Source organism: Cicer arietinum, chromosome 6, assembly GCF_000331145.2.
Source record: "Cicer arietinum cultivar CDC Frontier isolate Library 1 chromosome 6, Cicar.CDCFrontier_v2.0, whole genome shotgun sequence".
Taxonomy (NCBI): Eukaryota; Viridiplantae; Streptophyta; class Magnoliopsida; order Fabales; family Fabaceae; genus Cicer; species Cicer arietinum.
The window spans coordinates 33721042-33745068 of NC_021165.2; the positions used below are offsets into that span (position 1 = coordinate 33721042).

The 24027-nt window shown below is 32.4% G+C and overlaps 1 protein-coding gene and 1 long non-coding RNA gene across 2 annotated transcripts in view; one reads left to right on the forward strand and one right to left on the reverse strand.

The window, feature by feature from the left end:
• Window positions 1-546: 546 nt before the first annotated feature.
• Window positions 547-24027, reverse strand: part of LOC113787109 (uncharacterized) — a 30450-nt gene continuing 6969 nt past the window's right edge. Inside the window, exon 3 of the long non-coding RNA XR_003473394.2 lies at window positions 547-837. This is a non-coding gene — a long non-coding RNA (uncharacterized lncRNA). The remainder of the gene's footprint in view (window positions 838-24027) is intronic.
• On the forward strand, window positions 14480-22788 carry LOC140920921 (uncharacterized). Its single transcript, XM_073370183.1, has 8 exons — window positions 14480-14779; window positions 14930-15068; window positions 15154-15312; window positions 15393-15602; window positions 15696-15788; window positions 15878-15994; window positions 16082-16397; window positions 22661-22788. The coding sequence occupies exons 2-8, from the start codon at window positions 14934-14936 to the stop codon at window positions 22786-22788; spliced, it is 1158 nt and encodes a 385-aa protein (XP_073226284.1). The 5' UTR covers window positions 14480-14779; window positions 14930-14933.

The following is a 24027-nucleotide window of genomic DNA, read 5'->3' on the forward strand; positions in this document are numbered from 1 at the left end:
GAAGGGTCCAATGAGAACACACAAACACATAACAGGAAATTTTAATCAAGGATGAAAATACTAAACATGATGTTTTACGATAAGAATTTAAGGGATAAGAAAATAGTGTTGAGGTTGAAAAATTGTTGAAAACTTGAATTCACAATTAGTAAGAGTTTAAAACATAGTCCACATCACACATACACACAGACTTGCATATATATTAAAGTAAGTTGTAGACAAAATTAAAATAAGGTTTAAATATGTTTTCGGTCCTGGCAAATATATTTCGTTTTGATTTTAGTCTTTGTAATTTTTTTTTTTGCTTGAGTTATAGCCTTGCAAATTCTAATAAGTTTTAAAAAAATCCTTTATGAATCTTTTTTAGTAAAAAAATAGTGACATGGCTAATTTTGGATGATGTGGTAAATGGTGATTGTGTAATTGTTGTTGACTAGATAATATTTAATAATTAAAGTTTATTTTATCAAATCTTTTAATTATTTAATTAAAAACTTAAAACTAATTAATTAATAAATCAATTTAATAATAAAAACTCAATAATCTTCATCTTCAACCCCAAATTTTTTAATAAAAACTCAACAACCTTTTCTTCAACCCTAATTTCTTCGTCTTCAAATCGCAAATTCTCATATCTGGATCCAAATCTTAAAAATTTTAAGATCCATATCTTAGACATTGGAAGAGATAAGTTCTCCTTATGAGATAATTTTCCTCTCTTTAATTTATTAGGAGTCAAAAATTTATTGGGATCCAGAGCTTCTTTTTCTGGCTCTTGTAACTCTTGCCTTGTGTCATTATCCTTATGTTCATTCAATGTTTGGGAGCAATATTGATCTGCAAAAACGCAGAGCAAAACAAAATTAATAGATAAAAACAATGTTAATATGCTTCTGCAACGTTAAGAAAAATGAGATATTAAAATTTTTAGAATTTGGATCCATATATGAGAATTTGTGATTTGAAAATGAAGAAATTAGGGTTAAAGATGAAGGTTGTTAAGTTTTTATTAAAAAAATAGGAGTAGAAGATGAAGATTATTGAGTTTTTATTATTTAATTGGTTTATTAATTAATTAGTTTTAAGTTTTTAATTAAATAATTAATTGAGTTAATAAAATGAATTTTAATTTAAAATATTAAATAGTGTTTAGTCAACAACAACTACACACTCACCATGTGCCACTTTATCCAAAATTAGTCATGTTACCATTTTTTTACTAAAAATGATTCATAAATGACTTTTTTAAAACTTGTTAGAATTTGCAAGGTATAAATCAAACAAAAATATTATAGGAACTAAAATCAAAAGGAAGCATATTTACAAAACTAAAAATATATTTTAACCTTAAAATAAAAAAAAAATAAAAAAAGGAGTAATGTAACATGCTTGCACCTTCACTAATCAATCCAAAAGTAGCAGCAGCTAAGTCTATCAACTCTCTTTCATTAAATTATAATTAATTAGTAACTACCACACAAGTAGGATATGAAATATATGAAGTTAAATCAGCATAAACAGTGTAGTAACTACTAAATTCAATTTGTTACTAAAGTTGGAACTATCGAACAAGGAAGTAGATGATTAGATGAATTCTGAGCTACTAAATTAATTAAAATATATTATAAAAAAGTATTATGAAATGTTAGATTATTTAAAAAGTATTATAAAAATTTATTTGTAATAAACTAATTTATCTCAAAACAAGTATTTTACACGAACTGTGATCCTCCTTTGAGGATACATTTCATCTCACATAACAAATTAAAGTTTCAACAATAACAAAAAACCAAAGTAATGAATTGTTCAATCACTTTCCAAGCCAAAATCAAACTTGAGTAAAAGATGCAGACCATTAGTAATTTGTAGCCCTTATCAACTTAGTGTTTGAATTTGAACCATAAGATAAACAGGACAACTTTAATTCACATATGCATATAAAACTTCCTTAAAAGAGAGTATAGAAGAAAATATATATAGTTCCAAACTTTAAATGGTAGTTATCTCTTATCAACGAGTTCTATTTCAGAAAGCACTATTGCAGCACAACATCAATCACTTTTTCATTCTATCAAATTGCATGCATAAAATAATAACACTTGCCTAGTAATATTATGTATGGGATCTAGAGCTCGATCATTGCTACTAACAAATCTCCCCCTTAACAAATTACAAACTAACATTTGTCTGTATAAAAAAAAAATCTAATCATAGTAAGAGTTTAAAATATAATCCACATCACATATCCATGTATTTGTAAATTAAACTTCACTAGTTCACTGATTGAATACAAAATGATAGTGCATAAAAATTTGAAACAAAACCCTAAAAATCAAGAACACTAGCAATAACAAGCAAGGTACCAAATTTTGAATCGGAACCTAAAATTTGCAATTGAAACCCTAAAAGAGCGACACTTATGATGGCGGAGATGTTGAGATGCGACGGCGAAGTCGTGTCCGAGACCTGGTCGCACAGAAAAGGGTTGGGAGAGTTTGCGCAGAAAGGGTTCGCAGGGAGAGTTCGCACATAGAGTGAAGAAACGCACAGAGAGTGAAAAAACGCAGAGAGTGTTTGCAGGGAGGTTGAAGAAACTCTGGAGTGAAATAAACGAGTTACTTTATGCATATACTTAAAAAATTAGAAAGACCATATGATAGCGCTTTTTTGTAAAGCGCTTTAAAAGACTCTATGACAATGTTTTATGATTCTATAACAGCGTTTATAGAAAGAAAAAAACATTATAAATATTTTGACTCTATGACAACACTTTTATAAAAATGCGTTGTCAAAGGCTTTGTTATTATATATAACTATTAATATCTATGACTAACGTTTTTCAAAAATGTGTTGTCTTAGCCTCCGTATATTTTTAAAATATAATACAACAACACTTTTACTTAACAAGCATTGTTGAAGGTGCGCTATAAAATTCATATTTTGGTGTAGTGTGTTCGACTTAATAATAAAATGATATTATCCATAAAAAGTAGATAACTCGCTCATCCCATTCTAGTAGTATTTAAATTTTAAGTTCATCATTTTCTCCACTAAAATGACTAAATGAAGATAGAGCTTAATTGATCATAAATTTGACTAGGGATAGGTCAAGATCAAGTTTGATGTGGAGTAGTGATGGGAACATCATACTAGCTCAATTGCAACACCAACAGCAAACACAATCAAAGACATTCCACTGAGTAGACAAAGACATTCCACTCAATAGATACCGTTTTGCATAGAGTAATGTTTGCAAATGTTCTTTTTACCTGTTAAGTTGTTTCAGAATTGATTCCCAGTAAACCAAGAATAAAGCTAAAATCATGCCATCACATAATCGATTTTAGAAATATTATCAAGATTAGAAGGAATGACCCAAGAATAGTCGTGAACATCAAGACAATCATTTAATTCATCTCAACAACCACTATATGATCTGGATGTAAAAATACAACATAGAAGTTTGTCTCTATTATGATATTGGGTTTAAATTATAAATACAACATGATTCAATCATGTGATGAAGTTTATTAATATTCATATTTTGTTTCTTTAATTTTTTTAATGATGATTTTTTTTCATTTAATTATTATCGACATATTAAAAATGTTACCTTTGATATTTATGACTATTGTTGGGTCATTCCTCATAGCTTTAATAATATCTAAACTCGACTATCATGAATTTTAGGGCTTGTTTGATTCACGTTCTAAAAACTCTATTTTAGTATTTTAAAATTTAAAAACTAAAAAACTTGTTTGGGTTACTTGTTTTTAAAAACTGTTTTGTAAAACTATTTTTAATATTATACTTTTTAAAACTAAAAAAAGTAAAACAGATAAATTGTGTTTTATTTTTTATTTTTCAGTTTTTTTTAACTCTAATCAAAAACTGTTTTAAAAATTGGAGTTGCTAAACAAATTTTTTTTTAATTTTCTTTTTAAAAACAGTTTTCTAAAATTTATTTATAAAATAATTTTCAAAAACTAAAAAGCAAAACACAATCAAATAAGCGCTTATTGTTTACTTTTGGTTTTTAGAGAATCAATTTACTATTGGTAAATTGTTTTATGAAAAAACTCTATGTCAGTGTAATGCTTTTCTTTGTGATTGTAGTTGGTGTTACAACTTTGTAGAATGTATCGATTCCTATTGAACCTCAAACTATATGTGTGTCCCTGAAATATATTATATTTGTAAGGTCTTATAAGTTTTTTAGGGACCAAATTTAATCATTACTCTTATTTTTAGATAAAAGGAATAGATGTGTAATTTGCAAAAATATGTCATTCTATCAATCATTATTATTTTTATTAAGCTCAAACACTTACGCATTATTTACTTGACAAGAGATTAAATAACATAGCAAGCTCATTAGCCCATTAATCTCTTTATGTGAAAGAGACAGAATAAAAGGAAAAGAAATCGACCAGACTGCCCTTATGAGAATACAAAGAAACAATAAAGAAAAGAGGCAGTTAAACAAATATAGCGTACAGAGAGATATCCAATATTACAAATTAGTTTTATAAAAATGTGTGAAGTTCAATATAAAAAAATAAAAATAGTAATAAATATATAACTCTACATTATCAAGCACACAATCTATAATATAAATAAAATTAACTAATTAATGATAAGTTAACGATGAGAAAATAATATCCCAAACTTTCCTAACTCACCTCCACTCCAAGATTCTGTCTACTTGACTAATTTGATTATATTTTGGGTTGAAGACTTGAGGTTTTCCTTATCTGTTAAGACTTGTGTTTCTTAATGCTATGTAGGGATGGACAATCTAGGAGATAGTTAGATATGCACTTCAGCACAACTGGTCTGCTTATGAGGAAGCCCTTAAGACAAATCTTGTTTTTGCCAAGATATGCAAGGCTTTTGTGAGCGAGTATACTTTAGTTGGAGACAACCAAGCTAAGCATGGAACCCTTTTGGGAGCTGTCTCTGAAGATTCCTTATTGGATTAGAAATAGGTTAGATTAACCCTTATTGCAAGCTATTAATCTTGCTTTCAATCTTTGAAATTGGCCATGTATGCGAGCAAATTTTGCAGGCCAAACAATGATGAAGGGTTGGATAAACTTGGTTTATGCTTGGATTGGCGATGAGTTTGACAAAATTACGGTGTGACATTGTGATTTTGGCAAAAACTATATTTTGTAGCTTCAACATAACCACGGTGTCACCGTAATTTTGTCAAACTCACTTTATAGCTCCAACATAACCACAATATATACCTTTTGAATTGATTTTGTTGTTTCCAAATGTGATTGGTTGTTGTCATGTTAGTTAAAAAGATCATTCTTCATCCTTCCATATAGCACTTTAATTGTGGAAAATATTTGATGAAATTGTTTTGTATGATCTTTTAGTTCAATGAATGCTGGATGATGATAGTTCTATAAAGTATAAACCATGTTATCTTTGTTGGGGTTGATTGCAAGTCCCACATCCTTTAGTGTGGGAGAATAAGGAGAAGGCTAATGCTATATATTGGGTTTTGGTCCTTTGTTTTCAAATGCACCAGTCAGCAATAGCACTTTAAGCTTGTATCTGACTTAGTTTAAATATTTGCTTTGTAAGAGTGTGGTTGTATTGGGGTGTCTGGTGTGAGTGAGAGAAGTCTATGTGTTGTAACAATTTTCACATAGTGTTAATTCTCTGGTTGCCGGTTTAGACAACGGCCGTGGTTTTTTCTCCGGTTTTGGAGTTTCCACGTTATATTCTTGTGTTGTGATTGTGTCTTAATTCTTTTGAACTTATGTTATTTTTCCCAACAACTGGTATTAAGAGCCAGGTTCGGAGGTTCGGTAGGATAATTTTTCTTAGTATGCTCTGTGGTTGCAGCTTTGTCTGATCTTCCACATCAGAAAAGAATTATCCTTGGTATTGTTAGGGGAAAGGTGATACTGTGAAAGTGCTGTTTAGGGAGGTTCTGGCTAAGGAAAGACTTGGTATTTAAGCATGTCTGTTGTGACCCACCTCTCTTTCCTGGGAACTTACCTGGTGCACGGTTTATAGTCTGTGTGCAGCTGCTATGTCTTATTCAAGCGTTATGAAGTTTGACATAGAGAAGTTTGATGGAAGAATCAACTTTGGCTTATGGAAAGTACAAGTCAAGAATGTGCTTATACAATCAGGATTACACAAGGCGTTGAAAGGAAACACTTCCAACATGGAGGACGACAAGTGGGAGGAACTAGATTTGAGAGCTGCAAGTGCAATTCGTCTGTGTTTGGCAAAGAATGTTCTTGCGAATGTGCAGAATCTGTCATCAACCAAGCAACTCCGGGAGAAGCTTGAAGGGTTATATCAGGCTAAGGGCATCTCAAATCGGTTGTTGTTGAAAAAGCAATTCCACAATCTGCGCATGGATGAAGGTACGAAAATCTCTGATCATCTTAGTACTTTGAATAATATTGTCTCTGAGTTGGAATCTATAAAAGTTGAGATTGATGATGAAGATAAAACGTTAAGGCTCATTTTGTCCCTTCCACCTTCCTATGTTCATCTTAAACCTGTTCTGATGTATGGAAAGGAAAGTTTGAGTTTTGAAGAAGTTGCAACTAAAATTATTTCTGAAGAAAGGAGAATGAAAAATGATGAAAGCACTTCATCAAGCTCAATGTTGCTGACTAGAAGTGGGGCTAATGGGAAGAAGATACATGCAAAGAATTTGGTGTGCTGGGAGTGTGGAAAGCCTGGGCATGTGAAGAGAAATTGTCCAGGTGGAGCAGTATCTGAAAAAGACTCTGAGACAAGTGCTGGCAAGGTCTCCCTTGTTTGGGGAGATGATGGTGATCTCATCTAGAAGATAAAGTTTGTCCTTATGGTATTTCCGCTATACCATGAAAAGGACAAGTTATTGCTAGCGGATTCAGAACAGCACACGGGCATTGGTTGGCATTGATGCAAGGTGTGTGGTGATTTGTCGATGGCTGAAGAACTTCCTGGAAGCCAACATGGGAGTTGCACCATTAATTTCAGCAAGGTTTCGACATGAGAAAATTCTTGGAATGGTTTAGTTCCAAGTGGAGAAAATTCTTGGGATTGTTTAGTTCCAAGTGAAGTGTACTTTTGATGGTGGAGTATGATTGTCGGTAAGACAATGGAAGCAAAAGCTGTAACTCTTACAATCAAGGTGGAGATTGTTGGGGTTGATTGCAAGTCCCACATCCTTTAGTGTGGGAGAATAAGGAGAAGGCCAATGCTATATATTGGGTTTTGGTCCTTTGTTTTCAAATGCACCAGTCAGCAATAGCACTTTAAGCTTGTATCTGACTTAGTTTAAATATTTGCTTTGTAAGAGTGTGGTTGTATTGGGGTGTCTGGTGTGAGTGAGAGAAGTCTATGTGTTGTAACAATTTTCACATAGTGTTAATTGTCTGGCTGCCGGTTTAGGCAACGGCCGTGGTTTTTTCTCCGGTTTTGGAGTTTCCACGTTATATTCTTGTGTTGTGATTGTGTCTTAATTCTTTTGAACTTATGCTATTTTTCCCAACAATCTTATTCTTAAACATAAGATTTCCTTAGTTAGGTGTTTAAATGCATAATAAAATAAAATAAATAAATGACGAAATTATAAATATTACGTAGATTCTCAAGCTCTTACTGCATGACTTTGTTTGTGTTTACTTGGTTTTGCATAAATGAAATTCGTCAACCAGTGAATTATGGCTGAATTATTTTCTTGTAAAGTTGGATCAAGTAGGTTCATTAACAATCTTCATTATTATTGCAGCAACTTGTAACATTACATGTGATCAATCTGAGATAGTAAATTTGTTTGTTTCTCATCCACCAATTATCCCGAACACGACTACTATGTTACCACCTAGAACTAGATGTAGTAAAAATCAATCTTTTGTTTGGAATGATTTCACAGTCGATCCTAACCTGGATGAGACATCTATTTGCAACCATTGTACCAGGAAGCTCAAGTGTGATAACGGGACGATGATACAACATTCAAAGGGATGTAAGAAAAATCTCAATAGTGAATTTAACAAGAGGAAGAGAACATTGGATGCAATAAATATTTAAGATCATACTATTTCTTCCCTTCAGTGTCTAGGTTTGATCAAGAAAAATTGCAATATTTACTGGTGAATATGTTTATAGACATGGAATTTCTTTTCGACAAGTGAAGCATCCAGATTTACAAGAATTTGTAAGTTGTTTAAACCCAAAATTTAATCTTATATCACACACTACAGTTGCAGTGATACTTTGTTGGTATGGGAAATAGAAAAGTTAAAATTGAAAAACTATATGTCCCGCCAAAAGTTTGGCTCATTGTCTACACATGCACGTCTATCCAAAATCTCTCGTATGTGTCACTCCTCACTTTTTGAAACTTGCCAAATAAAGTTCTAACATTTTGACAATACCTCATCAAATGATGTTGGAATCAAATAAACTTGCAAAATCTCTCATATGCTTTGTGCGCACATCTTAAATATATTGTTAGCGAGGATCGAGTGATTTGGAGATGTAAATTTTAAGAATTCGTGTTGCTGTGAACAGTCTAACTCTAGATAAAAATGAATTTGAAGTGTTTGAAATTCATGATCCGAATTATTCTGAGGAACTAATTAAGAGAAGGGAAAAGTGTGACAGTTTAGATTGAGTCAATGATATTTATAGTTATAACACATTTTGTGAGTTTGTTTCACTACGCCAAAAATGACATTTAACAGCGCCCATTTTACAGCGCTTGCTAAACACAAGCGCTGTTGTAATTATATTTTAAAAATAACGGAACCTATTACAGCGCTTTTGATGCAAAGCGCTGTAAAACAAGCGCTGTAGTAGGTCATATAACGTTTGCGCATCACGTTATAAGGCTTTTACAGCGCTTGTCAAAAAAGCGCTGTAAAAGGAAGCGCTTTCGCGAATCAGTTACAGCGCTTTTTTCACAAGCGCTGTAAAACACATGCGCTTTCATTGAATTTAACTACCTATTACAGCGCTTTTTTCACAAGCGCTGTAAAACACATGCGCTTTCATTGAATTTAACTACCTATTATAGCGCTTTTTTCACAAGCGCTGTAAAATACATCTTTCAAATAATTATATACGTTGGAAACCCTCATATCCTCTACATCTTTCAAATAATTATATACGTTGGGAACCCTAATATCCTCTACGTACTGTGCGGCCATCTACGTTGTCTAAGGTATTTTTTACACATGATCTGTTATGTTTTGAAATTGTCAAAAATTGTCAAAAACTCATACCACATGATCTGTTCTGTTTTGAAATTGTCAAAAATTGTCAAAAACTCATACCACATGATCTGTTCTGTTTTGAAATTGTTAGTTGATATTGGTTTCTTTTTGAAACTTGTTGATATGTTTTGAAAGCTTATTATTTTTGTTACTGCATTTATATAGGTGGTATAATATGGATAGGAAATGGATTTCAGCCAATCGATTGTCAAAAGAGTATGAAATTGGAGTGAAGGAGTTTGTTGAGTTTGCAGTGAAGAATGCAAAAGATCCAAATAGAGTAGTTTGTCCTTGTTTAAAATGTTGTTTTGGAAAACGTGTTAGAGAAGATGAATTAGAAGGACATCTAGTATGTAATGGAATTGATCAAAGCTACACATGTTGGATAAGACATGGTGAGAAAAAAAAAGGAAACATTAATTTTGAGAATAGTTCTACATATGCTTCAACTGATTTCGATACAGATACATATGAGCCGGACCGAGTTGATGAGATTGCAAAAGCAGTTGAAGAAGATCTTCGAGATTGTCCTAAAATGTTTGAAAGTTTGTTGAGTGATGCAGAGAAAGAATTATATAATGGTTGTACTAAATTCACAAGACTGTCAGCGATATTAAAGTTGTACAACTTAAAAGCGAGTAATGGATGGTCTGATAAAAGCTTTACGGAATTATTAACACTCATAAAAGATATGTTGCCAGATGATAATGAACTTCCCAGTCGAACCTACGAGGCTAAACGGATTTTGTGTTCTATTGGAATGAGTTACGAAAGGATTCATGCGTGTCCTAACGATTGCATTTTATTTCGAAACGAATATGAACTACTTAAGGCGTGTCCGAAATGCAATGTCTCTCGATATAAGAAGAAAGAATCTACTCCAGCAAAAGTCGTGTGGTATTTTCCTATAATACCAAGATTTAGGCGCATGTATCGCAGTGAAGAAGATTCAAAACACTTGACATGGCATGCAGATGAAAGAATTAGAGATGGAATGTTTCGACACCCTGCAGATTCCCCACAATGGGCAAAAATTGATCACGAGTATCCTGAATTCGGGATAGAGTCAAGAAATCTAAGACTTGCACTTTCTACTGATGGAATGAATCCACATGGTCTTCAAAGCATCTCACATAGCACGTGGCCTGTGATTTTGGTAATATATAACCTACCTCCATGGTTATGTATGAAGCGTAAGTTTATGATGTTGTCTCTGTTAATTTCTGGACCCAAACAACCGGGGAATGATATCGACGTATACTTGACTCCTTTAATTGAAGATTTAAAAATTCTGTGGGAGACAGGTGTGGAAGTTTATGATGGGTATAGGAAAAAGTGTTTCAATTTGAGGGCTATGTTGTTCGGCACAATTAATGATTTTCCAGCATATGGTAATTTATCAGGATATAGCATTAAAGGTCAGTGTGCATGTCCTATATGTGAAGAGAGTACAAATTGGATGCGGTTGAAACATTGTAAGAAGAATGTGTTTCTTGGACATCGTAGATTTTTACCTTATAGTCATCAGTATCGTGGGTGGAGAAATGCATTCAATGGAAAATCAGAGGAAGGTAAAGCTCCTTTAGCACCGACTGGATATCAAATACTTGAAAAAGTACAAGGTTTGACCAATAAATTTGGCAAACCTTTTGCGGGAGAGCTGGTGAAAACTGGGTGGAAGAAAAAGTCAATTTTCTTTGAATTGCCATATTGGAAGTCATTGTATGTAAGACATTTCCTCGATGTGATGCATATTGAAAAAAATGTATTTGAAAGTGTTATTGGTACGTTACTCAATGTTCCAGGAAAGTCTAAAGATGGCGTCAATGCAAGATTGGACTTGGTCGATATGGGAATAAGAAATGAACTGGCTCCAGTAAAGAAAGGAAATCGCACATATCTACCTCCAGCCGCTCATACTCTATCTAGAAAGGAAAAAATTGTTTTATGTAAATTTCTACACGAAGTTAAAGTTCCAGAAGGATACTCTTCGAACATTAAAAATTTGGTTTGTATGAAAGACCTCAAGTTAAAAGGTTTGAAGACCCATGATTGTCATATTATAATGGAGCATTTGCTACCAATAGGTATACGTTCCATTTTACCTGAAAAAGTTCGACTAGCCTTAACTAGATTATGTTTCTTCTTCAGGGAAATTTGTAGTAAAGTGATCGACCCTCAGAAATTACCGACATTGCAGAGGGAAATTGTTGTTACTTTGTGTGAGCTTGAAATGTATTTCCCACCATCGTTTTTTGATATAATGGTTCACCTTACTGTTCATCTGGTTAAGGAGACACAACTTTGTGGGCCAGCTTATATGAGATGGATGTATCCGATAGAACGATATATGAAAATATTAAAAGGGTACGTAAAAAGTAGAAGTCGACCAGAAGGTTGTATTGCTGAACGATACATTGTTGAAGAGGCTGCTGAATTTTGTACTGAATATCTGTCCAATGTTGAATCCATAGGGCTTCCCATGTCTCGTCATTCGGGAAGACTATCAGGAGAAGGGATAACTGGAAGGAGACTACTGACTATATCAAGGACAGAATGGGAGCAGGCACAATTGTATGTTCTGCACAATGATGATGAGGTTCAACCGTATGTTACAATACACATTGATCAGTTATCTCGTTTGAACATGAATAGGAATCAAAATTGGATAACTCGAGAGCACAATCGAAGTTTTGTAACATGGTTAAAAAATCACATAATGTCAAAATTTGATATAGACCCCGGATCAATTTCAAATAGATTGAGGTGGCTAGCAAATGGTCCGAGCTTACATGTCTTTTCTTACACTGGTTATGTTATTAACGGCTACACATTTTATACCAAAGAACAAGATGATCAGACCACTATGCAAAATAGTGGAGTCACTCTCGTAGCTGAAGCGATGCATGTCTCAAGTGCAAAAGACAAAAACCCAATATATGCAAATCTATCATATTTTGGGGTTATCGAGCGCATATGGGAGTTAGACTACACTTCGTTTCGTGTTCCTATATTTGGTTGCAAGTGGGTCGATAATAATAATGGCGTTCGGATTGATGAGTCAGGATTCTTGCTTGTCGATTTTAATAGGGTGGGATACAAAGACGAGCCTTTTATTTTAGCGTCGCAAGCTCAACAAGTGTTTTATGTCACTGATCCTTCTAATGATAAATGGTCTGTTGTCCTATCGACCAATAAAATAAGTGATGATAACAATAATGATGAAGATGTTGGTAATGATCTTTTATTTGCAACATCACAACAACCACATGAAATTGATTCAACTGATGATGGTTTATATCTTAGAGATGATCATGATGAGGGAATTTGGATTAATCCATCGTTTCGTATTGTAAATGGACAAACAAATGTGAATGTCACCAGGAAAAGAAGAAGGGCATCTTAATGTATATGTTTAATTGTTTTATATAAGCTATGCATGTAATCTGAACTGTGTTATTGTAAATATGCATGTAATCTGAATTGAGTGTTTTATACTAAGTTCTGATTAATTTATTTTCTGAACTGAACTGAACTGAACTGTACAGAGAGATTCTCATTGTCATTTCTAATAATTCATGCATGTAATCTGAATTGAGTGTTTTATAATAAGTTCTGATTAAATTATTTTCTGAACTGAACTGAACTGAACAGAGAGATTCTCATAGTCATTTCTAATAATTCATGCATGTAATCTGAATTGAGTGTTTTATACTAAGTTCTGATTAATTTATTTTCTGAACTGAACTGATAAAAAGGTTTTTAATGTCATCCCAACCCAAATAAACCAAACACAAAAATAAAATAAAACAATAAAACAAAACACATGAGTTTGGTGAAGAGGAAGGGATTTTGGTGGTGACCAGTTACTACTATGTGGGTTTTGCATGTTGAGCTTGTTTAAAAAATAACATAACAAAACACAAAAACAATAAGGCCTTTTAACAGCGCTTATTTGGAAAAAGCGCTGTAAAAGAGCCTTCTAAAATTAACCTAAAGAGACATTTTAGAGCGCTTATGTGGAAAAGCGCTGTAAAAGGCTTTAAAAAACATTAATATAACATAATAACACACGGAGGTCTTTTACAGCGCTTCTTTGGAAAAAGCGCTGTAAAAGATCATTTTAAAAATAAAATAATGAGTGTGTTATACCTTTTACAGCGCTTTCCACACAAAGCGCTGTAAACGACTCTTTTGAAAGTGAGTAAAAAAGACATTTTACAGCGCTTGTTTGCCAAAGCGCTGTAAAATGGCTTTAAAAATAATATTCATCAGACACCTAATTTCTTCAAACACCTTGTACGCATCATGGGATTCAAAAAACATCAGACACAAACCCATTTCTTCAAACACATTGTACGCATCATGGGAATCCAAAAAACATCAGACACAAACCCATTTCTTCAAACACCTTGTACGCATCATGGGAATCCCCAAAAACATCAGACACAAACCCATTTTTCGCAACATGGCAATGATCCTGAATACCAATTAAGTTTCGATTTAAGAAGGAAAGAGAATGTAAAGAGATAAAAAGGGTGTTGAGGTGGAGATTGAATTGTGAAAGAGTAAGCTTTGATGTTTGTGAAGAAGATGCATAAAAGGAGAAGAGTTTGGTGAAGAGGAAGGGATTTTTGTGGTGACCAGTTACTACTATGTGGGTTTTGCGTGCATGTTGAGCTTGTTTAAAAAATAACATAACATAACAAAACACAAAAACAATAAGGCCTTTTAACAACGCTTATTTGGAAAAAGCACTGTAAAAGAGCCTTCTAAAATTAACCTAAAGAGACATTTTAGAGCACTTATGTAGAAAAGCGCTGTAAAAGGCTTTAAAAAACATTCATATAACATAATAACACGCGGAGGTCTTTTACAGCGCTTATTTGGGAAAAGCGCTGTAAAAGAGCCTCTTAAAATTAACATAAAGAGACATTTTAGAGCGCTTATGTGTAAAAGCGCTGTAAAAGGCATTCAAATAACATAATAACACACGGAGGTCTTTTAATAACATAATAACACATGGAGGTCTTTTACAGCGCTTATTTGAAAAAAGCGCTGTAAAAGAGCCTTTTAAGAATTTAACTAAAGAAGCCTTTTAGAGCGCTTATGTGGAAAAGCGCTGTAAAAGGCTTTAAAAAACATTCATATAACATAATAACACACGGAGGTCTTTTACAGCGAAAAGCGCTGTAAAAGGCTTATAAAAGTGTTACGTATATATAAAAGTTACCTCTTCAGTTTCCTCTTCATTACGTAACCTTCATCTCAACCTTCATTTCTTCTCTTCTTTTGCAAACCCTATCATCCCGTCCTTTACGAACCTTATTTCCACGATCATCTCCTTCATTTCGAACCTTATTTCCATCCAAGATCATCTCTCCCATTTCACACAATATATTTTCATTGAAATACGTAACCCTCATTACGTATTTCTTCAATACCGTTCCCTCTTTTCTTTGAACCATATTTCTGTGAACTTTCTGCGTTCCCTCTGTTCTTTAGATTTCATCTTTCTTCGAACCATTATTCAGGTATTGATGTTATAAATTTTTTGTAATCATTAAAATGCATGTTGAGCTTTTTTAAGATATACTGATACATGTTGAGTTTGTTTATAATAATGCATGATCCATGTTGAGCTTGTTGATGTTATACTAAAGTGCATGTTGAACTTGTTGTAGTTAAATGGATACAAACAAAGATTTAGAAGTTCAAAATGAAGAAGTTGGCACCTCTAAGACTTACGAAAAAGAAGTCAAACGTGGTGCAACTATCATGCAAAGGGTGATTAAAGCACGGAGCAGTGGCATTAAATTTGAGGTATACTATATATACTCTGTTTGCTGTGTGTTTTTTTATCTTTTTTTAGGGTTTAGGGCATGTACTTACTATATGAGTTTATTAGGTTGGCTGGAACGAGAGTGGTCAGCCAGTTGACCCCAACAGCTCCATGTTTGTAAGCTACATTGGGGCTGTTGTTCGTCAAAATGTCCCAATAACAATAGACAACTGGAGAGATAAGGCGTTGAAGGATGCCAAAGATATCATCTGGAATGACATTCAAGTAAATATTTTGATCTACTCTTTTGTCATTTATAATGTTTTTTCTGTAAAATACATTACTTATGATTGTTTTCATTGCAGACCACTTTTGTTCTTGATGAGGAACGAAAGTCATATGTTTTGAGAGTTGCTGGGAAAATCCATCGTGGATTTAGATCCCATCTCTCAAATTTCTATCTAAAAGATAGAGAAGGAAACACAAATGCTGAACCTCCAAAGATATATCAACATTATATATCAAAGGATGAATGGAGTGCATTTGTTTCCAAACGTTCTGACCCGGCGTTTGTCGTAAGTTATTAATTTATTAGCATTTGTGTTTTATTATTCATATTCGTAGCGTATTTTAAATTTTTACACAATTGCAATTTTTTTTTTATATAGAATATTAGTACGGCAAATCGCGAACGGGCAAGCAACCCAAAACACCCATACAAGAAATCACGTATGGGATATGCACGCCTTGAACAAAAAATTGTAAGTAATTAAACATCACTTGTAATTTGTATTATAAACTATAGTGTGTAACTAATTTGTATTATTTTGTTTATGATTTTAACGAATAGAGAAAAGACACCCAAGCCGATCAACCCTTGGGTCGTCATATCTTATGGAAGGAAGCGCGTGTTAACAAAGAAGGAGTGGTTGATAATGAAAATGTCAAGAAAGTTGTAGAACTTTGTGTAAGTATATTATCACTTTAATATTTTTTAATATTGTATTTTAAAAATGCTATTGAACTTATCTTTTTAATGTTACATGTATTTTAGGAAACTATTGAACAAAGTTCTGAAACTCAAGAGGGCAACAAGGATACGTGCAGGGACATTCTTGGGAAAGTGTTTAATGTCCCTGAGTATTCCGGTCGAGTGAGGGGGAAAGGATTTGGCGTAACTCCCAAAAGCTTTTTTCCTCAAGAGAAGCGCCAAAAACCTTCCAACGAGGAAGTATTAGAGAAGCTCAGAATCTTATCGGAGCAAGTGGCACTCTTGGTGAATACGAATAAAGACAAGCAACTTCCGGTTCAGCTCCAACCTGAAATACAAATGGAGAGTGAAACCGGGAGTTGCAACGTCGGTTTGAAGAGTATTCCCGAGGTAATTAATTACTTACTACTTACTTGCTTATGTAATTACTTATGTATTAAACAAACTTATATATTAACTGTACTTATGTTTTAACTATTGATGTAGGGTGTCACTACATGTGTCCTATACTTGTCCTCGCCGACTCAACGGAAGGTGGGAAAAGGAATATTGCACAATACTTCGGGAGAAGTATTGCACAATATTCCGATCCCCGCGGGCCATGTCAAAGTATCGCCTACGGTTGCTTTCGAACCAACTGCACCGTTGCCCATACCGGACAACGATGGAGATATGAAGTTCTTAAGCGACGCTATTGGCAGTTACGTGGCATGGCCCACACACCTTGTTGCCCTCGAAAAAAAGATTCCCAAGGACAAATCAGTTACATCTCCCGAAAAGGTTTGTCACATTTATTGCCTAAGGTTTTTTATTTTTTCAGATTCAATAAACTAACATTTTACCTCATTTTTGTAGGTCCAAATAAATAAACCACCCCTACAGCCAAAAAAAGGCAGCAGACCTCAAAAATTGGAGGTTAATAGGGCTGCCAAACTACAAAGGCTGGAGGGTAATAAAGCTGCAAAACTTGCAGCAACAAAAAATCTGGATCGGGGAAAATCGGTCGCTGCTGCTGCTGCTCCTAATAAAAGTCAGCCACGCCTTGGTAAATACGGGGCGTGTCTTGACATCCAAATAAATTTTTTTAAAAAGCGTTGTCTTTTATCTTTGTGCCCAAAATTATTTTTGATCCAAAATCACTTCACAATCAGTGCACACAACAACAAAACATATTCAAATACCATAAGCAGTTCACACAATCAGTAGAACATAAATCAGAACTCTGTAACTTTTTTAACATATATGTAACTCTGTAATTTACAACCTAAGTAACTACATTCAGATACATATATACAACCTAATTTACAACCTAATTACCTACATTCAGATACGTATATATATATAACCTAATTTACAACCTAAACTACATTCAGATCCATATGCATGTTCATATATTGTGTCCTATGATCATTTACATATAATAACTAACAGAATATACATTATATGCACTAGCTACCATATAATATTCAGATCCCTTGCCCAGCAGCAAGCTATTTCCCAGAAAATCAAATAATTTTCATGTCAAGCACGTACTGACACCATTCTTCCTTTAATTCCATCAGATCTTCCTCAGAATATGATGGACTGGAATTGGCAAAGTACTGCAATATAAAAATTGAACATATTATATTAAGTTAGTATCAAATATATAGATAATTTATATATGAAAATCATATAATGCAAATACCGTACCGTTTCTGGGATAATAGTTTTATTCTTCTCAACAATCTCCTTCATGAATCTCAATATGTAGTACCCACAGTCGATGTTATTTGTTTGACGAGGGCACTTTATTGAGATCCATGTAATGTTATTAGACTTCTGCTTCGACACTTTAGCACCTCTTTGAGCTCGATAAACTTTTAAGGCACTATCGAATGAATAAATGTGATTATTAGAGCATGAATATTTATATATATATATATAAATATTCATGCTCTAATAATCACATTTATTCATTCGATAGTGCCTTAAAAGTTTATCGAGCTCAAAGAGGTGCTAAAGTGTCGAAGCAGAAGTCTAATAACATTACATGGATCTCAATAAAGTGCCCTCGTCAAACAAATAACATCGACTGTGGGTACTACATATTGAGATTCATGAAGGAGATTGTTGAGAAGAATAAAACTATTATCCCAGAAACGGTACGGTATTTGCATTATATGATTTTCATATATAAATTATCTATATATTTGATACTAACTTAATATAATATGTTCAATTTTTATATTGCAGTACTTTGCCAATTCCAGTCCATCATATTCTGAGGAAGATCTGATGGAATTAAAGGAAGAATGGTGTCAGTACGTGCTTGACATGAAAATTATTTGATTTTCTGGGAAATAGCTTGCTGCTGGGCAAGGGATCTGAATATTATATGGTAGCTAGTGCATATAATGTATATTCTGTTAGTTATTATATGTAAATGATCATAGGACACAATATATGCATAGAATGTATTATAGTTATTATTGCTGTAAATGATCATAGTTATTATATGCATATAATGGATCTGTTAGTTATTATATAATGGATCTGAATGTAGGTAATTAGGTTGTAAATTAGGTTGTATATATGTATCTGAATGTAGTTACTTAGGTTGTAAATTACAGAGTTACATATATGTTAATAAAGTTAGAGTTCTGATTTCTGTTCTACTGATTGTGTGAACTGATTGTCTATAATATGTTATGTTCTACTGATTGTCTATAATATGTTCTGTTCTACTGATTGTGAAGTGATTTTGGATCAAAAATAATTTTGGATACAAAGATAAAAGACAGCGCTTTTTTAAAAAAATGCCATAAAAAGCTAAAAAGCGCTTTTCATTTCAAATAATTAATTTACAGCGTTTAAAAAAAAAAAAAAAAGCGTTCTAAAATGCACACCCATAACTCATATATGGGTTGGCATATTACAGCGCTTTCTCAAAAAAGCGCTGTAAAATGTGCATAACAAGCGCGCGTTGTATTTACATGTTTTATAGCGCTTTTTTAAAAGCGCTGTTGTATCATTTACAGCGCTCGTTTCCACAGCGCTTATTTTTTTGAAAAAGCGTTGTAAATGGCTTAAAAAAAGCGCTGTAAAAGCCGTTTTTTCGCGTAGTGTTTTAATATATTATATTAACGAAATGTTGATCATCCTTAATGCACTTTATGATACAAAAATAATTTGTTAGCCCAAGTTGTTAAAGTAATGGTTAATTGTTTTAAAATAAATATTAAAAACTAACTAAATTTTAATGGGTTTTGAGAAAAAAATTGATTTTAAAATTGAATTTTGTTAAATCGGTTGCATAACTAGAAACCGGTTATTTAACCATTTTATAATTGATTTTATAACCAGGTTTAAATTAAATAATGGACTTAGTTATAAATCTAAATGTATATATGAGTTTTAAAATAGATATAGTTTGGTTAAAAAAAAAAAAACCATGCACAACCATAAGAATTATATTGTTAAATCATGAATCAGTTAGTGAACTTGTGTTTGAGTGTTGAAATGTAAAAAAAATAAATAAATAAATTGTAATTACACTCACCTAGACATATGAGAGTTGTGCTTTGTTGGTAGTTTTGATAAATGAAAAGTGGTCATGAAAGTTAAATTATATACGAAGAAAGTATGATGAAGGTATAAGCTTGATGGAAAGAGGGTGGTTTTATACTTTTGTGATAATATTATTACGGAGAGAAAACTCTTGTTAGGTTTGGCACCCCTGCTCTCTATTCCCAAACCCCCCTCCCAAAACCATCTCTTCGAACCTCCTTTTATCGCCAAATTCTAATACTCCTTCAGCCTTGGATTCCTATGGGAGACCAAACGGTTACATGTGTGTAGGGTATTCGTCCATGTGTGGCCAAAATTTGCAAAATGTAAAAACTACCCAAAAGTTAAATTGGCTTGTATCCAAAAATAGCCAATGGTACAAGCATGTTGTAGGGTAGTGGTCCTTGGAAACTTGTGGGTCCAAAAGCTAGCTAATCCAAAAGTGAAATTGGATGGTATCAGAATATCAAAGCATAGTGTATTAATAAACAATTTTTCCTTAGTAATACAAAAACAAAAACCTTTTTTAATATTTTTTTTGTATTTTATCATTTTTAATTAGGTTTAATTGCAATTTTAGTCCTCTATTTTAGCTGAATCACGAAAGTAGTCTCTTCATTTTATTTTTCCCCAATTTTGGTTCTTCAAACAGAATTTTAGTCTAAAACTTGATGAAGTGTCATTTTTTAAAGCCACACCGCACTATTTATTATTATATATTTAAGGTACAATTGTTGCATCACGGGATCTTGAGGCATTGTGTAACTTAAATAAACCCAAAAAAATGAAACTTCATCAAGTTTTGGGCTAAACTTCTGTTTGAGGATCAAAACTGAGGAGAAATAAAATGAAGGGACTACTTTTGTAATTCAGCTAAAATAGAGAGACTAAAACTGCAATTAAGTCTTTTAATTATGAATGCTAATAGGTAAATGTCACATCTAAAGGATAAAAGTTCACTCACTATCAATGAAATATATTTACGATTTTATTTTTAATTTTAAAACTTTATGATCAAAATCGGTTGTCAACAAATATCAAAATGCCAAAAAGATAAAATAAAATTACTAAAAATTCTCACAAAAAAATAAAGTAATACAAAGACAAATTATTAATTTATTAGATGGATTTCTTCCTTCATTTTATTTAAATAAGTGGCTTTCAAATAAATTTAGTTTTCCTTTCGAAATTTTTGTTGTGATTTCATTGTCTTAGTGTGACGTTTTTTATTTTTTTGTCTTGATGCGACATTTGTTCTCGTCTTTATGCGGTGTTCGTTTTTGTTCAGATTGACATAAGTTTTCATCGATTACATATTTCAATTAATGATTTTGGTATTGTCAACGTTAAAGATCTAGAGACAAAAGTATTCTAAACACTTGAATTTTGTCATATTTGTAGATATGTTGTCGTTTTGTGTTGTGTTGTTGTTTTATGGTTTTAACTTGAGTGTTATGAGTTTGTTCATATATTCATCTTTTTATTTTGCTTAATTGTAGTTTTAATCCTCTATTTTTATCAATTCACGAAATCAAAAATCTGACAATTTTGATCCTTCATTATAATATTTAACTAAAACTAGCGATGTGACAATATTTTAAATAACTTGACATATGATAGGATGATGTAGAATGATTAACACTCAAGAAATCGTAATAAAACACTCTAAAAACTTAACTTTCAACTTCAAATGTTTTTCTTTCATTTTTGTAATTTAAGACATATGAATAATTAATACATATAGATGATTGTATGTTATGAAATCGTATGTCATATCATTTAAAATATGTCAAATTATTATTTTATTAGTTCAAAAATTTGGAAAAAAAAAATCAAAATTATCGATTTTTAATCATTAAACTACGAAAATAAATCAATATAGCCTTTAAAGTATCATAAAAAATAATTTAATACTTCAATTAAACAAATAAATCGGTTATCACTCACCATTTAAATCAATACACCATCAACTATTTTTTCACATTTACGAATGATTTAAGCTACAGGTAGTGCATACACATAATGTAAACAAATAAACTAATTAAATGTTGTTTTAACCAGTAAGCCAATATAGTAAACTAATTAAACTAGAATTAAACTTATAATAGAGTCTGCTGATGTTAGTTGTAAACTTAAAATAGAGCTGTCAATTTGACAAGTCTCCTAATTATTGATCTCGGGCCACATGTTGGAGGAGTCAAAAAAATTAATAATTTAAAATGCTTCAAAAAACAAAGCCCCCACACTAAAAGTCCGCTAAAATTTTGTGGACTTAGTGGGCCTATAGACCCACTTTAAAAAAAATTTAATTTTTTTATTTGCGAGAAATAAATTTTTTCGATTTTTCACCGATAAAATTTTTTTGATTTTTTTACGATAACAATTTTTGAGTTTTTACTATAAAAATATTTCCGATTTTTTTTCGATAAAATTTTTTTGACTTTTTTTCAATAAAAAATTATTTATAATTTTTTTTATTTGAGAAAAAAATTCGATTTTTTTCGAGAATTTTTTATTATTTTTCTCACAATTTTTTGAGAAAAAAAATATTTTAAAATATTTGTAAGAAAAAAATACTTTTTTTATTTTTTCGATAGTTTTTTGAAGAAAATAAATTTCCAAAATATTTCAAAAAAAAAAATCTCAAAATTTACAAAATATTGGGAGCCTATAAGCCCCATGAAATAATGGGTCAATACTTTAAACAAATATTTTGATAAAGGGCCTAATATTAAGGGCTTAATAAAAAAAAATTATGCGAGTCTTGCAGTTTAGGGCTTTTTTGACAGCTCTAGTTATACTACATAAATGGCCCAAAATTCCAGTGACTTAGTCAAAAATAAATCAGGTGTTTAGTCAGATTTAGTTAGTTAACTAACAATTCTCTTCCTATCCTTTGTCTATAAACTCAATTACTCTTGTATTGTAATATAATTCAATTAATAAACTCAATTAAGAACGAATTGAAAAACCCAAGAAAATTGACACTCTTGTTTCAAGTAGTGCAAGTCAGTATGAGGCAAGCCTATCAATCCAAATTTGGTCACACGACCTTAAATTGCTGGCATAGGTTTGATGAACAATACATTAAAGCCTCCTTTAATCCTAATTCTGCAAAATCTAACTCTGCTTCACCACAAATTCAAGTGGGTATTGTAGATTCCTCTACACCAGTCTCAGCCTTAATGGCTGTCCCTGAGATATTATACAATCCAGCCTAGTACCCTGACTCAGGCTCCTCTAATCAAATCACTCCTAGTTCTGCTAATTTATTTCATAAATATTGCTACACTAGCCATACAAAAATAAAAGTAGCCAGTGGAAAATCTAGTAATATCTTGCGTATAGAAAATTCTGCTTTTTATTCTCCAAATGCAAAAAGGCCTCTATTTTTACATAACCTATTGCATGTTCCTAATATCTCCAAAAATTTACTAAGTGTTTCCAAATTTGCTTATGACAATGATGTATATTGTTGGTTACAATTTTGTCCATTAAGGGACAGCTCTACAACTTTCATTAGTTGTATGATAGGAATATTCTACTACCATTGATAGTCGGATGATATTTTTCCTTTCTTGTAAATAATTGAGTTAATTTGAATTTAATTAGTTTTCTGATTTACTTGTACTCCCTAGGCTATTTATACCATATTTTATTATGTACAAAATCAATAAGAAATACAACAAATTCACATGGTATCAGAGCTATAGTTCTAATCTGGAAAAAAAAAAGGTTTTCTTATGGAAGAAAAACAGAGCAGCCCAAGCATCCTAGATGTGACCCTAAGGCAGTAGCGACTAGAAACACCACCAGTCATCATTAAACAATTATCATTACTAGCTACAAACTCAATGGACTAAACTACACATAGTGGTCCAAATCTGTCTGCATCTTCCTCCAAGGAAAAGGAAAGGAAGACTACATCACTAGCGAGGATAAGTAGCCAAAAAAAAGACTGATCCAAGCCATAAAAAATGGAAAGTTGAAAAAGTTCTTGTTATGACATGGTTGCTCAACTCCATGACTAATGAGTCTGGTGAAAATTTCATGTATTACGACATTGCTGCAGAAATATGGAAAGCAGCCAAGGAGACCTACTCAAATATGGACAACACCTCAGTCATATTTGAGATCAAAAGTCTCTTACAAAATCTTCGACAAGGAGATTCGTCGGTCACCAAGTACTATCATACATTCACAAAATACTTGCAGCCACTTGTCATTTAAGCAAACATAGAGTAAAAGTGCACATAAACTGGTCGAGAAGGACATAATATTTAAGTTCCTACTGGGACTAAATAAAAATTTGGATGAAGTGAGAGGGATGATTTTGGAACTAAGCATCTCCTTAGCGTTCGTGAAGCATTTGGAAAAAAGTAGAAGGAAAATCATGTTAGGAAGTCAAAGTGTAAGTTCAAACATTGAAGGTTATGCACTTGCAGAAAGAGGTCCACCAA